The 16,387-nt window shown below is 43.2% G+C and overlaps 1 protein-coding gene across 1 annotated transcript in view; it reads left to right on the top strand.

The window, feature by feature from the left end:
- LOC126162948 (Golgi apparatus protein 1) overlaps positions 1-16,387 on the top strand; it is a 166,426-nt gene that overhangs the window by 135,576 nt on the left and 14,463 nt on the right. Inside the window, exon 14 of the mRNA XM_049919782.1 lies at positions 949-1,177. Coding sequence (XP_049775739.1) covers positions 949-1,177 — 229 coding nt within the window. The remainder of the gene's footprint in view (positions 1-948; positions 1,178-16,387) is intronic.

The raw sequence follows: 16,387 nt of genomic DNA, 5'->3' as shown, positions 1-16,387 counted from the left end.
GCAACAGTCCCATTCCCACCCACAACCGATTTAGCCAGTGTTAAATGAACATGCTCGTTTTTAAAACTGCCTACATTGGCCATAGACTGGAGAAAAGGCTTTGTCCTTCCACAAAGAAGCAATGTATGGATACTGCAAATCTGGGCGTAAGTTAAAACTGCAGAAATTGGACTTGTACACCTTTACCTCTCATGTATGGGATATCATTCCATGCAAGAGAGGTAAAGGGGTAATAGGAATAGAAATCCAGTCATCCTTTGGTATGGTGATGATAAGAGAATGAATCTACAATGGGATATAGACTCCAGCTTGTTGGAAATACTGTCTGTTGGACTACAATGAGATACTCAAGTGTTCTCCAGTCTTCTACAGAAGCTGAATATGTTGCATTATCTAGTACTGCAGTAGTGATTCTGTGACTGCAGACTCTTTTTGAAGATATACCTTTAGTGAAATGGGAACGCTTACTAAAACATGTGATCAGATGTGGTTTTATATGCTAACTCGAATGTGCAGTTCAGATCTTACTGTTTCGTATGGGCATAATAAAATTGGGAGATATTGGATTTGTTTTTCTTCTACTAATTTGTATTCAAAGTTTCATACTGATCTGTGCTTATATCTAACAGTAAACATCTGTCATGCTTTGGAAAACTTTATTGGAACTATTGAATTGAATTGGTAGAGGAGGGGGTGTTGAAATTGATCTCTCTATCTTAGTAATATTTTTGGGACTTCCATCTTCTTCTTCTTCTTCCTTCTTTTTTTCCCAGTGGGTATCAGCATAGAAATTTTTTGTTCTCGTACCTATACATTTTTATCTTATTTCCTAAGACTTCTGTTTCTTGCTTTTGTAAGTTGTTTATTCAATTAAAGGTAATGATACATGTGTCAAAAATACTACACCAGAATTTGCACTTCATGACTGAAATGTTGTCTGTAATTCAGATTGAAGACATGTGCCCTCCAGATGAAAATGCTGATGGGGGAGCAGTAGAAGAGTGCCTCAAGAATGCATTCAACAAACATCGCATTTCTAATAGAGGATGCCAGATAGAAGTAGCAGGTCTTATTGAGGAAGCAAAAGCTGACATCCATGTAGATCCACTTCTTCACAAAGCATGTGGAGTAGATGTGTCGAAGTTCTGCAGTGATATACCACAGGGCAATGGAAGACGTAAGTGTTAATATTAATCATAAAATGTAAATATGTGATGAAATCTTCCCTTGTTTGCCTGCTTATTTTTGCAGCTCAGAGAGTAATCCAGAGTGGTTAGTGTGCTCTAAATCTAAGGAAAATTTACAAACATCTTCAAACATGTAATTAGTTGAACTATTATAGTCTGATCCACGAATGACGGCAGTTCACGCATGTTGAGGCATGGACAAGGATTTCGTTGTTGACGATTCCAAGTGACAGGTGCTGTATGCACTTGCTTGCAGAAAGCATATATATCCTGCAAATTACGTCTCAACCTTTCTTATGCCGAATGTATCACTTACGAGCACCATCAGCGGTGACAACTCTCAACAAATGGACTAAACAATTTGCTATGATCATGTTTAAAGCTCACATTAGCTATGGCATTCAGAGCAGAGCGCTTAGAACACTACTGAAAGCTCATTGCCTGTTGGAGAATGCGTGACATAGGTTCGCAGAACAAGCCTAAACTCAACTGTCATCGTTCATGACTCCAACTGTAGTAGTACAGGTTGTTGACTGTATATTTACTCTAGGGGCTTCAGAGAAATTTTATTTGCAGCTAGAGGTTTTTTTTTAATATATAAAGAATTTGAGTGCATTGTTATTTTCAAATGTTAGTTTAATGCTTTAGTCAGAAGTTATGATTATCTCTTTTGCTTTTGAGATTTAACCATAAAAGGTTCCCCCCCCCCCCCCCCTCAGGGAATTTTGTAAATCCAATATACACTCTTCATAAATGTAGAAAAGGTGTTGAGTAGCAGAAGACACAGTGGAAAGTCTGCAAAATTTGTAGTTTTCAGAAAAAAAGTCCTTCAGAAGCAGAAAATACACAAACAATTGCTCAAACATGACTCTCACACACATGGATACTATTTACGGCCACTCGTGCTGACTACGGGCTGTGCCTGCAACTGATAAGAGCAGCAATTCGGGATGGTTGGTGGGGCTAGGGAGGAGTGGTGGAGTGGGTAGGGGGAAGACTAGTATGGTAGACGTGAGGAGAAGATTTTGTGCTTTCTGGGAGCAAGCAGAGGTGTGCTGAGGACAGGATAAGGCTGCTAGGTGCAAAGTCCAAAGGCTCTGCTGGGGAGAGGGAGTAGGTCTGAGGAAAGCTGTAGAGAAGGGGGAAAGACTAGTAAGTCCACTGGTGAAATAGAAGACATGTGTAGTGCTGCAGCCCCTTCCAAAGTGACCTCCATCTGTCCAAATTCCATCAGTCAGAGCCCTTACCAACCTAGTCCCATAAAACCGAATAAATTGGGCCCAAACATCCTTGCGAAACCAGCTCTCCATCCATAAAATTCTCCTTCTCTGCAATCTAAATTCATGCATCCCATCTACCAGGTTTGAACTCATTCCCTCTAGGAACTAGAGCAGCATGCACAATGCCACCCCAAAAAACCCTTCAACTTGGTCACATCCTACTCATGCCTTGGACTTCCACTGTCCACCACATCTAAAAGAGCCTCCATCAGACTTCCTCCTCATCTCACCATAGCCAACAAACCCTGTCTAGACCTACATTTACCTCACCCTCCAAATCTCCCTGCCACCACCATACAGAAACTAGAACCTAAACAGATGTGAAAAGTAGTCGTGAACCTTTGATCTAAAAACCTCAGTCTCGTTGAAGTACCTGTCCTTTCCAAAGGCCTTTCCTTTCGCCCCACTCCCAAATTCAATCAGGCTGAACTTGTTAAAGCCTACTCTTCTTTTCCTGGTCCCTACAAGTGAAACACTTTTTCTCCATCAACCCTACCAATTAGACTCAACCCAAAACCAATATTGAACTCTACCTGACCCAGTTCACCTATCCACCCACTGTGATCCACTCAAACTGGCCCCAAATCACACCTTGTTAACTTTCCAGAATTTCCAGAATTTCCTAAATTTCATAACCTTGAACCTGGCTTCACCATCACTCCCCAAATCGCTCGACAAAGAAACCAACCTTACACCCACAATAAAGAACCACACTCCACTACCTAAAAACTGGACTTTATAATCCTTCCTGCCAGCAAAGACTCCACATTGTGGCTATGAACAACAAGGATTATGTGTGGAGGATCTCTGTCAGCTGTCCACCTACGAACCCTGTCACTGTGACCCCATTCCAGGACCTCTGACAGGGGCTCCAGTTCCTCTTCAAATCCTTAGGTCTGTCCTACTGTATATATATATACATATATATATATACCAGGGTGTCCCAAAATAATGTATACACTCTTTGAAACTAAACATTTCTTTAATGAAAGGGGTTAGAAATACAATTTTAGTGGTGTTAGGTGCCTGACGGTCCGACTTATGGTGGATGTTCAAACTGGTGTCTGTCCATCGCAATACACCGTTGATAATGACTTATGACTGAGCGACGTGCCAACTTCATTGTTTCCAATGGAATAGCATCACAGGCTTGCTCAATTTCCTCTCTAAGATCATCCAGTGTATCTGGTCTCGCAGCGTAAACTGTGTTCTTGAGAGTACCCCACAGAAAGAGGTCTAGAGGAGTTCAATCTGGAGATCGAGCGGGTACTCCACACTCCCTCTTCGTCCTATCCATATGGCAGGGAATGTACAACTGAGAAATGCCCTCACATCCAGGTGAAAGTGAGGTGGTGCCCCATACTGTTGAAAGTAATAATCTTCATTTGCAAACATAGTGCTAAGACCAGGACACTGCTTCTGCAGATCCCAGTCTCACAAGAGCATTTCCTCATAAGATTTCTTCAGGGATTGTGTGTATGCCTGGATTACTGCATCAACACTCTGATTGTATGTACTTTTTCGTCTGCTAAGTCCTGTCTTCAAATTGTGCACCATTCCTTCGATTTCACACTTATCTCTGATTCTGGTAATTGTTACTCTTGTCAGTGGTGGTGTTCCAAATTCGACTCTCCAACGTCGACGTACCGCACTCACATTCTCTGTTTTCCACTAACACTTTAGCACCCATTTCTGTTGTTCAAATGATAATGCCATGTTTGCTGACAATCCTGAAACAAAAGAAAGCATTGTTATGTTTTTCACCACCTTCTACATTATTACCTATAAAAATTGTATTTCTGTCTCCTTTAATTAAAGAGATATTCTGTTTCAAAGAGTGTATACATTATTTTGGGACACCCTGTATGTATCCTCCCCCACCCCTTTCCCTCAGCCACACCATTCATTGTAGTCCTATCTTCCGCAGGCTTCATAAAACCAAACTAAGCAGAGCACCTTATTGTGGCCAGTTACTGTGCTGCAACTGAAAGAATCTCTTTGCTCTCATGCACCAACACCATCAGTGTATTATCTGTCACATGTGCTCCTATATAAGACAGCAATCGTTTTCTCGACCAACTCTCCACAGTTCCTGATCCTTTACCACCCAGCACCATGGTTGTCATTGTTGATACCATCTCACTTTGCTCTAACATTGCCAGTATTTTTCCCAGTGACCACTGACTCCAAATCATACTTCACTTTCTGGTCACCATGACCAACTATATCCTTATCCACTCACCACCACCAACTAAATCCTCACCCACAATTACTCACCTTTTTTGAAAGCATCACTACAGCAATGAGCACCTGCATGGCTCCATCCTAAGTCAACCTATTTATTGACCAACTAGAGGTATCCTTCCCACCAACCAGAATCCCAAACCCCTCACCTGGTTCAGATTCATTAATAACATCCTTATGATCTGGACTGAAGGTAAGGACACCCTGTCCACATTCCTACAGAATGTCAACACCTTATCCCCCATTTGCTTCACCTTGTCCTCTTGAACCCAACAAGCTATCTTTCTCGATACTGACGTCCACCTTAAGGATGGCTACATCAGTACCCCCACCCTCCCCAAACATACCATCCACCAACAGTATCTCCACTTTGACAGCTGCCACCCATTTCATGTGGAGAAGTAGATCCTAGCCACCTGTGATCATCACATGTATAGTGACAAGCAGTCTCTCTCCAAATATGCCGTTGAGGCCTTTACAGACTGAAATTACCCTCCCAACCTTGACCTGAAATTGATCTCCCAAGCCTCCTCGCTCCAGTCACCTACTGCTCCAACTGTCCATCCCCAAAGGAGCAGCCCCCACATGACTCAGTACTACCCAGGACTGGAGCAGCTGAATCACATTCTTTGCCAGGGTTTAAATTCTCTCTCATCATGCCCTGATATGAGGAATATCCTACCCACTATTCTCCCCACCCTTCCCACAGTGGTATCTGAATGATCATCGAACCAACACAATATCCCTGTCCATTCCTACTCCACCTGTGCTCCCAACCCCTTGGCTCCTGGCTCCTATCCCTACAGTAGATCTAGATGCAGTCCTCCCAATACAACCTATTCCAGTCTGATCACAGGCATCTTCTATCACATCAAAGGCAGGGCTAGCCTTGAAAGCAACCAAGTGACCTACAAACCAAGCTGCAGTCACTGTGCTGCTTTCTACGTGGGCATGATATTCAACAAGTTGTCTGTCCACACGAAAAGCATCTACCAAACTGTGGCCAAGAGATGGCTGCACCCCCCCAGATACTGAACATGCTGCCCAATACGATGTGCTTCACTTCAATGACTGCTTCACAGCCTGTGCTACCTGGACTCTTCCCACAGCTTTTGTGAACTTTGTAGGTGGTAACTCTTCCTACAACACACCATTCATTCTCATAACCTTCCTGGCCTCGGCCATTGGTAGTCCCTGTCCTCTAACCCCTTCCCTGTTCCAACCCCACCTCACCACTACACATGTCTTCTATTCCACCCACTGACCTACTTATCTCTGCCTCTTTGACCCCTTCCCCCAACTCGCCTACATCTCTCTGTCTCTCCTGTCCACTTCCCCCAAACAGCCTCCCAACTCTGCATCTAATAGCCCTGTCCTGTCCCCACCATGTCCCTGCTCACTCCCACAGCAACACAATTCCTGCCGTGTTATCTCTCCCCATTCTTGCCCCATGTCATCTCATTGCCCCCGCCACCCACCCGGGATTGCTGTTCTTGTCAGATGCAAGCGCAGCCCATAGCTGGGCCCGAGTTGCCATAGGCAGTAGCTGTGTGTGTGTGTGTGTGTGTGTGTGTGTGTGTGTGTGTGTGTGTGGTTTTTTTTTTTTTATTCTATCCTGGACTTAACATTGTTTATGTAAGTAATATCTTAAAATAATTTCTTATTCCACAATTTGTAGCAAAATGAACAAGTACGTGTGAAGTGCTACATTACTTATTTCTTCTACAGAACTGTCAACTTGTTCAAATTTTTAGGTTTTAACAATTTATTTTAACATTGTCATATGAAATACAATGTTCTTTTAGACAAAAGGTCTTTGATGTTTTTATATTCCAAACGAGCTGTTTGCAGGTGGTGAACTTTATAACTTTTGTTGAAACAGTTAACACCACTAATATTCTAGTGAATAATGTAACATCCTCATCATTACTTATTAGTTTGGCTATTTTTAGAATTTTGCAAGTCACACAAGGAGACCACAAGGCAAGCAGATATTTATAACTAAAAACAAAGATGCTGTAACTTACCAAACGAAAGTGTTGGTACGTTGATAGAGACAATAAAAACACACACAAATTTCAAGCTTTTGTCAGGAAAGAGGGAAGGAGAGGGAAAGACAAAAGGATGTGGGTTTTAAGGGAGAGGATAATGAGTCATCCCAATCCCGGGAGCAGAAAGACTTACCGTAGGGGGAAAAAAGGACAGGTGACGAAGGCCTTACTGGCCAAAAGCTAGTATTTGTGACAGTCTTTTTGTTGTGCCTATCTGCGACTCAGCATCTCTGTTATATGGTGAGTGGCTACTTTCCTTTTCACGATATTGTTACATTTCATCTTGGATTTTCCATTGTTTGACTTTTCATGATATTTTATTTGTTCTTAAATATGTTTCTCTTTTTATTTCTAATTCCCTACTACTCACTAATGCAAATATGAATTCTTAGTTACTGATCTTGTTAAAATTAAGAAAAATTACAAATTGAATTGTTTTCATTTTATGTATTTTACCCATCATTGAAATGCTCATAGAACATGTGCCATTGTTTAAAAGTTTGTGTTGAATGGAAATCTGTGTGTCACACAAGCATGCTATCACAGAGCCACATCGGCTGTCAAAAAGTTGACTTGGATTTATAGCATTAAAGGTGCTCAGAAAACTTAGTCGATTTTCTCAAGAATTTTTGAGAATTGCATTGAACTACCTGCAAAGATTGATATTTCATTTCTGAACTATAGATACCATAAATATAAAAAGTTACAATAATCCAATTGCTCTTTGTTCTTGTCAGTGAATGTTTCATTAAGAATTTTGGATTCTAACACATTTCAAAGTAAACCATATCAAAACCAACACTTATTTGAGTTTATAAAATATTGCATCCGAATTGTTCCACTTAACATGTAAATAAGAGTTTGTTCTCTCTGTAGCTCAATCATGTTCAGATTTTCTGTGAACAGATTCGCTCATTATAGTTCTACCTGTTTATAGAGGTTTCTGACAGATCAGAGTAAGGTGGTGGTGTGCCTCCCCCCCACTAACAGTTATCTCTTCTCTGTGCTTCAGTAAGAATTTGTAATTATGTGCATGAAGACTCATTTACAGCTCTTGCCATCCTGCAAATTTAACATATTCTTCAAGTGTTTAACTGATGTGTCCTGATTTCTGGGTTGATTCTACCTTTACTGTGTCACAACTGTTTGTTTCTGGTTACTTGCAGGTTTTAAGCCTTTCATTTGACTTTATTGTCTAACTGCAACAGACTTTACATGGGTTATGCTTACAGGGAAGTAATCTTGCCTCATATTGAAAACACTTTCAACCCATTGCCGGCAGCCTAACTACAGGGTGTTACAAAAAGGTACGGCCAAACTTTCAGGAAACATTCCTCACACACAAATAAACAAAAGAAGTTATGTGGACATGTGTCCGGAAATGCTTAATTTCCATGTTAGAGCTCATTTTAGTTTCGTCAGTATGTACTGTACTTCCGCGATTCACCGCCAGTTGGCCCAATTGAAGGAAGGTAATGTTGACTTCGGTGCTTGTGTTGACATGCAACTCATTGCTCTACAGTACTAGCATCAAGCACATCAGTACGTAAAATCAACAGGTTAGTGTTCATCACGAATGTGGTTTTGCAGTCAGTGCAATGTTTACAAATGCGGAGTTCGCAGATGCCCATTTGATGTATGGATTAGTACGGGACAATAGCCGTGGCGCAGTACGTTTGTATCGAGACAGATTTCCAGATCGAAGGTGTCCTGACAGGAAGACGTTCGAAGCAATTGATAGGCATCTTAGGGAGCACGGAACATTCCAGCCTATGACTCGCGACTGGGGAAGACCTAGAACGACGAGGACACCTGCAATGGACGAGGCAATTCTTTGTGCAGTTGACGATAACTCTAATGTCAGCGTCAGAGAAGTTGCTGCTGTACAAGGTAACATTGGCCACGTCACTGTATGGAGAGTGCTACAGGAGAACCAGTTGTTTCCGTACCATGTACAGCGTTTGCAGGCACTATCAGCAGCTGATTGGCCTCCACGGGTACACTTCTGCGAATGGTTCATCCAACAATGTGTCAATCCTCATTTCAGTGCAAATGTTCTCTTTACGGACGAGGCTTCATTCCAATGTGATACAACATACTGACGAAACTAAAATGAGCTCTAACATGGAAATTAAGTGTTTCCGGACACATGTCCACATAACATCTTTTCTTTATTTGTGTGTGAGGAATGTTTCCTGAAAGTTTGGCCGTACCTTTTTGTAACACCCTGTATATCAAGGACGCAAACCACATTCATCATCAGCTCTTCACCATCTTACCCCAGTACCATCTGAATCCCGCCCTCCACATGAACCTGCAGCACTTTTGTGTGTGTGTGTGGGAGGGAGGGGGGGGGGGGGGCTGAGCTATTGTAGCCTTTCTTCTCTCCCAGGCTGCATGCCCTTCCCCATATCCGCTCCTTCCCATCTTAGCTCTTCCTCATATCTGCTCCTTCCCATCTTAGAGCTCTTCCCACTCCTGTCCCCCTTCCCCCCCCCCTTTTTTCTCTGCTTTTTCTGGTCCTCTTGGGTTGTACCTCCATTTTTAAATGGTTTCCATAGTACACACCGTGTGAAGAAGAACTCCTTCCCTAGCGTCTCTGGTGCAGGTTGCTCTCCCCCTTCCATCCTTCCTCCTTTCCTTCCCCGCCGTTGCTCCCCCCCCCCCTCCCCGTCCGCCCTCCCTTGCCAAGTCACCAGCATGGTAGCCAGTCCATGTGGTGGGGCTGTTGCTTTCTATCCATCTTGCCAAGCCCACTGACAACACAGGGATTGCACTTCTGGTACCTGAGCTGCCATTACCTTGTGTAAGCCTATAGTTCAATTCTTTTATCTTGGCGGCTCGCGCATGCCCACCCAGACGCGGGAGATTGCTGCGTTGCCAGTTGCACACGACGCATGCGCCAATAGAAGCAGCGCCATAGTATAGCATAGTTCACAAGCTTACGTGTAGGGGGGAGCGCGCAGTTCATGAAGTAAAGCAACCACAGCCGCATTAACCCTTTCGCTGCTACGAAGACGTGCTCCCTGCATTCCGCGCTGTGCGCGATTTTGTCACTGCACTGCTCGCCTGTGCGGACACATCGTGTTCTGACTGCTTTGACACTCTTATCAATCGATTCCACAAAAACTATTTGGCCCAAAAATTAGATTTTTACACATCTTCTTGACTGATACCTTCCCCCCATAAATGACTTAATTTTGTTTCGATGTTCAACGCAGTTATTATGCAGCATTAAATATAGTAAACCATTGCACGAAATTTTGAAGAGTTTGCAGAGGTAAAAGTCCATAGAGTATACTTTCCGTATGGTCGATTTTAGTTGCCACAATGTTGAGAATGAAATGTGGACAAGATACCTAAATTTCATATAAAATGTACTGTATAACAATAGCTCATTTAAGTACCACATAGGTGTCGTATGTAATATTGAGAAATATTCTGTCTTTCGCGACTGTTTTATTTACACTGAGCACGTTTGGCTTTATTTTAAAGCACTTCAATCAATCAAAAGGAAGTAGACAAAATACATTAAACAAAACTGTGGACTTACAAAAACATTAGGACTTGAATAGACCGTCTATCAGAGAAGTGCTCTGAGCTATGTCAAATATAATTTTTGTGTGTGGCACACACAAACATCATTTATTTGCTAAAACACTGATCTGCCAACACAAACGTTGAATATTGTGTTACCGCAGCACAAAACTACGAAAGGTGACTTGGCAATGGAGGAGACAATATACTGTCCACTGAAGATGCTTCAAAAGAGATAAACGCGTCTCGTCTAAATAAGTCCCTTATTACAGTTGCAGAAAAGGAATATATTTCAGTAACATTGGTAAAACTGTGACTGTGGAACAAAAACGAGAAAGAGGACATGAGTACCATTGTGTATGTGCCATACCTTTCCTTGATTGAAGTGCTTTAAAATAAAGCCAAACGCGTCCGGTGTAAATAATACTTTTATTACAGTCGCGAAAGACGGAATATTTCTCAATATTACATACGACACCTATGTCGTACTTAAATTAAATGAGATATTGTTATACAGTAAATTTTATATGATATTTAGGTATCTTGTCCACATTTCATTCTCAATATTGTGGCAACTAAAATCGACCATTCGGAAAGTATACGCTATGGACTTCTACCTCTGCAAACTCTTCAAAATTTCGTGCAATGGTTTACTACATTTAATGCTGCATAATAACTGCATTGAACATCGAAACAAAATTGAGTCATTTATGGGGGGGAAGGTATCAGTCAAGAAGACGTGTAAAAATCAAATTTTTGGGCCAAATAGCTTTTGTGAAATCGAATGATAAGTGTGTCAAAGCAGTGGGAACGCCATGTGTCTGCACAGGCGAGCAGTGCGGTGATGACAAAATCGCGCACAGCGCGGAATGCGGAGAGCACGTGTCTGCAGCAGCGAAAGGGTTAATGAAGAGACAAAGCACTAGAAATTTCAAAAAATTGCATTCAAACGAATATAATTCGTGAAGTAAGGCACTTCGATATTGTTTTTAAATAATGAAAATATTAAGCACCACATAAGGTTTGAACTCGTAACCTATTGTGTAGTAGCCCAACACCTTAACTGTTACGCTAACGCACCTCATCTGGTTCTATAACGCCATGAGGACTATAACACGTCACGCAAAGTACTGACAAACACTGTTGGTATGACTATGAATTACTCACACTTCGTCGAAGTACAATAGAAAATATACAGTTACCGCTGTTCTTTATTGCGAAAAAGCGGTTCGTGAGAGTGATTAAACACCTTTCCTTGCTATCGCCTGAATTAGGAGTCTTATTGCTTGTTTGGTTTAATTAATTAATAGAATATGAAGCAATTGGTATAAAGAAAGCTTTTTCCAAACTTTCTATAAAAGAATGTCTGCTATCAAGACATTGCTTTTGTTCTATTACGTTTCTAAAACTGAAGACACTCGTCCATGCTCTGCACTGCAGTCGAGATGTGGCAACGTCGTTCTCTGTTCATTGGCTGACTGTGTTTTGTGACGTCAGATGCGCAGAACGAACCTAAACTCGGCCGCCAACATATATGACGCGCACTTTAGTAGTGGTCGCTCATCTTTTTCGGGGAATTAGAACTCCCAGCAATGACTGCCGTGTCAGGAGGCCCTTGCTGCAGCTGGGTGGGGCGAGCCCCTGATCGGAGTGGGTGACACCAGGGCGGAAGCTTTGCACGTGAAGCATGCTAAGCTTCCTACTTCTGACCACTCTTCTTCAACTGTCTCATCAAAAAGGAAAAGTTCTCTGTCTGCTCTCATTCTTGCTGCCTCAGCCCTCCCCTCTCTGGTCACCCCCTGGGAGGCAGGCCAGGCCAGCCGGCTTGGGATGAAATCCTTTCCCTGTTACTTGGTTTGTTTCAGGACGGGTGGGGAGACTTTCACCACTACCAAACTGTTCTTTTTTAGTCGAACACACAGAAAATTTGGTGAAGTAGACTCACTCGGTTAGATGTGATCTGTTTCCCTAATGATTAAAACATTTTCTCCCAGTCAATCAACTTCTCTTTGTGCTGGCAAACACTTAGGAGACATCCCAGTGAACTTCACTCCTCACAATTTCTTAAGTACGAGTCAGGGTGTTACCTTCCATAGGGACCTCCTCCTTCAATCTGACAGGAACCGGGACTAATCTAGCATGGCATGGTGTTCATTTCATCAGAGTCCAGAGAAGTCGTAAGGGCAATCTTATTGACACTGGCACTTTGATTCTGGCTTTTGAGGAGGTACCCTTCCGGAAAAAGACAGGGCTATGGTTTACTGTTGCAACTTATAGCCTTATACCCCACCCCCCATTCACCATTTCTAATGCCTCTGTTATGGTCACGTGCCTTCACAATGTGACACGAATCCTATTTGCAGCAACTGTGGCCACCCTCTCTATCCGAAGAGTCATTTGCACCCCACCACCTGAGTGTGTGAACTGTTCTGGCTCACACTGTTCTCACTCAAACACAGTGCCCACACAAGAATCTGCCAACAGCAAAATGTGCTAAATGCGTTAGGATGAAGGCTATGTAAAACTTCATAACAAGAAACTGCTTCCAATGAGCTTGACATCACAACAGTTTACATCAGGTTTGTTTGAGCAATTGACAGCGGGCTCATGCACATGCACATGTGCAGTTCTGTTACATATGGGCAGTACCTTCTCCCTCTTTGTGGCTGCTTGAAGTTCTGCTGTTAGCTGTATCAGCAAGAGCAACAAGCAGCCAGATGTTACCCGGAAAAAATTTTGTGTTGCACCCAAGATGCCAGATTTGTGAATGAATGCACAGAGCTGTCAAAGTTGTAGTGGGGAGGAGGGTACTCTCCTTTGTTTACATTTAGTGTTTTTGATGTTTCCTCCTTGTTTACAACTCTCACCTCACATGAAAACAAAATGGATTTCTGTGGCTGGGAACTATCAAGTTAATTAAAATAAATTCACATAATTATGGAAGGCTAAATTTTGTGATTAGTTTCAGTTTTCTGATTTTATTTTATTTCCAGACTGTAAACAACAACAATTAGAAGTTTAGTTTCACTAAATTCAACTGCCTCGCACATCATTCAAATATCTGTTCAGTGCAGTGCCGTGATATGTCTATGGACTCAAATGGAATACTTCCCGACCCCACAAGGAACTCCTTGAAAAACAGCCAGCTAATCTGTATCCTGGTAAAGGAAGCCTCTGAATTGTCAAATTATTTAAGTGGTGCTCCAACATACCAATAATTTCAGAGTCAACATCTATAAGCAGTTCACTAACTTGATCTCTAATGCTTCTTATATTTTGATGAAATATACTAATTCCTTCTCGACTTGGAAGCCCTTAGTTAGAGGGACTTCCTTTTAGCAGGTATATCTATCAGCTGACTTCAATCTAAAAAAAGGTGCAGCTGTAACACCAACTACTACAGGAATTTTTCCATGAGTGATCCCACCACCACCCACTACACTGTCACCTATAAGCTTTGCCAGCCTCCCCTTCGCATACCTATTGAGGTGCAGGCCATGCCTGGTTCCTCTGGACACAGACTGCAGGGAGCAATACATAGAGTGCAATCTTGGCTCTGCTCATGGCTTCCCATTTTCACCTGCCAAAACATGTGTTATGAATTTCTGCCATCACCATACAGTGCTTCCCCATCTGAATCTGTACCTTGATCACCTCAGTGTGGTGGATTCTCATTGTTCCTTGTGACTGGTCTTTGATGCCTGATTGAGATGGCTGCCCCATCTCCGTCAACTAAAGCAGACATGTTAGTCACAATTCAGTGCTCTTCGATGCTTCAGCAGTACCAGCTGGGGCATGGAATGCTCTACTGTGGTATGGCTCCACAAAGCATTGGCCCAGTCTGTTCTAGATTATGGGTGTCTTGCTTACCGGTCGATGGCACCTCCAACATTACAGATGATGGACACAATATACCATTTGGGATACGGCTGGCAACTGGCACATTTCAGACAAGCCCCACGATCAACCTACTAGCGGAAGCAGGGGTCCCACTGTTGTGTGTTCTGCACCAACAATAGTTGATTGGTTATGCGTTAGACATCTGTTGCACCCTGGAGCACACAAAACTACTATTTCCTGTTTCCAGATACAGAGATCCACCTCCCACAATGGGAGCCCAGGTCTTCACTTGTGGTCACCATCCACATCCTGTCCCTTTTTTCAGAACTCCAGCTTTCTGCTCTACTGCCTCTTTTGTAGCTCCACTCATGTGCACCACCGTGGTGCATCCCCGTCCACAGCTCTGTCTTGAACTCTGACAAGGTCTGAAATATCCAGATCCACCTGAGGCCCCCCACTGTCAATTCTTCTCCATTCTCGGCATGTTTCAGGATTCGGAGTAGTCTATACTGATGGCTTAATAGTTTCCAGTCATGCTGGCTTTGCTTACATCCACGTGGGATGTAATGAACTCTGCTCCTTGCCAGATGGCTGCAGTGTTCTCACTGTAGAGTTGGTAGCCATCTGTCATACTCTTGAGGATATCTGTTCATGCATCGGTGGTCCTTCCTCATCTATAGCAACTGCTTGAGCAGTTTGCAAGCTCTTGACCAGTGTTACTCTCACCATCCATTAGTCCCAGGATTCCCTTTTTGCTGTCAAGCAGTGTGAACACTCCGTGGTCCCTGTCTGGACCCCTGGTCACATTGGGATCCCGGAGAATGAACTTGCTGGCAGGCTGGCCAAATTGGCTACTGGAAAACCACCTCTTGAGATCAGTATTCTGGCGCTGGACCTTGGATCGGTATTATGGTGTCAAGTTCTGAGGATTTGGAACACGGAGTAGCATACTCTGACTTCGATGAACAAAACCCAGGCAATTAAGGAGACCATGAATTTGTGGAGATCCTCGATGCGGGCCTATCGCAAGGATTCTATCGTTCTTTGCCAGCTCCACATAGGCCACACTTGGCTGACTCGTGGCCATCTCCTCCATCACAAGGATCCATCACACTCTCACTGTGGTGCCTGTTTGGTAGCAGTCCACATTTAGCTGGACTTTCTTAATCTCTCTGTGCTACAATGGATTTTCCTGACTCACTACCCTGTTGTTAGCAGACGATGCCTCAGCGGCGGACCTGGCTTTGTGGGTTATTCGTGAAGGGGGTTTTCACCAACCTCTCTAAGAGTAGGCGCCTCAGCTTTGTCAGCCCATTGAGGGTTTGGCAGGATGTCCTGTTGCTCCCTCCGCCCCAAATGGGCAACATCTGTCTGAGCTTGGTGGTCTTCCCCAGTACTCACCCTACCCATGCTTTTGCTCTTTTTCCTCCTCCTCACATGTTCTGTTTGACTTGGCATTTTCCTGTGGTTCTGTTGCCTGTCCATGTCACAAATCATTTCTGGGTATTGTTGGGTGGGGTGCTTCTGGTAAGTTGTGGTGGTGGGGGGGCGGGGGGAGGGGGGAGAGTGATATGTCCCCATTCACACTTTGTCTTTTGGGGCTTTTGGCTCCTCCCTGAACAGGGCACCTTATCTTCATTCCTTCATTTCCCCCCTTTTCTTCTTCCTTGTTCTGTCTCTCAGCTTTATTGACATTCGGTACATCTTGAGGTTTTCTTTCCATGGGTTTCACACACTAGACCTTTCTTTGTTATGTAATTTTGTTGACTTACCTATTCCAGCTAAGTGGGACTGATGACCTCTTAGTTTATTCTCTTTAATCATTAAACCAACCAACCACCTGTATCCTTGGTTTGCCACTGTCAATGCCACCTCCCTGTACACTGATATCTCCCACAGCCATGTTTTATAGTAGTAAATCTCCCACTGTCTTGCCCACCCCATACCCACTACCTCATTCCTTATACATTGACCAGTTAAGATATATCCTTAACTACAACTAATCCTTTGAGGGGAAATTTTCCAGGGCTCCACCAACATCTCCATCCATTTAGACCTCATCAACCATCAACAGTACCTCCAGTGCAATAGCTGTGATTTCTTCCTCACTTAGCAGTGTCTCTTCCATACAGTGAAGCCACCTGCACACTGCCTTAATGAGTAGTCCTGTTCCCAGTATGCTCAAGGTCTCACTGAGACCTGCACAGACAAGCTTTTGTCCTTCAAATCTAGTCCATAAACATATTTT

The sequence above is a fragment of the Schistocerca cancellata genome, chromosome 2 (genome assembly GCF_023864275.1).
Source record: "Schistocerca cancellata isolate TAMUIC-IGC-003103 chromosome 2, iqSchCanc2.1, whole genome shotgun sequence".
Lineage (NCBI taxonomy): Eukaryota > Metazoa > Arthropoda > Insecta > Orthoptera > Acrididae > Schistocerca > Schistocerca cancellata.
The sequence above is the reverse complement of the archived record's forward strand: the minus strand, read 5'-3'. Positions and strand labels throughout refer to the sequence as shown.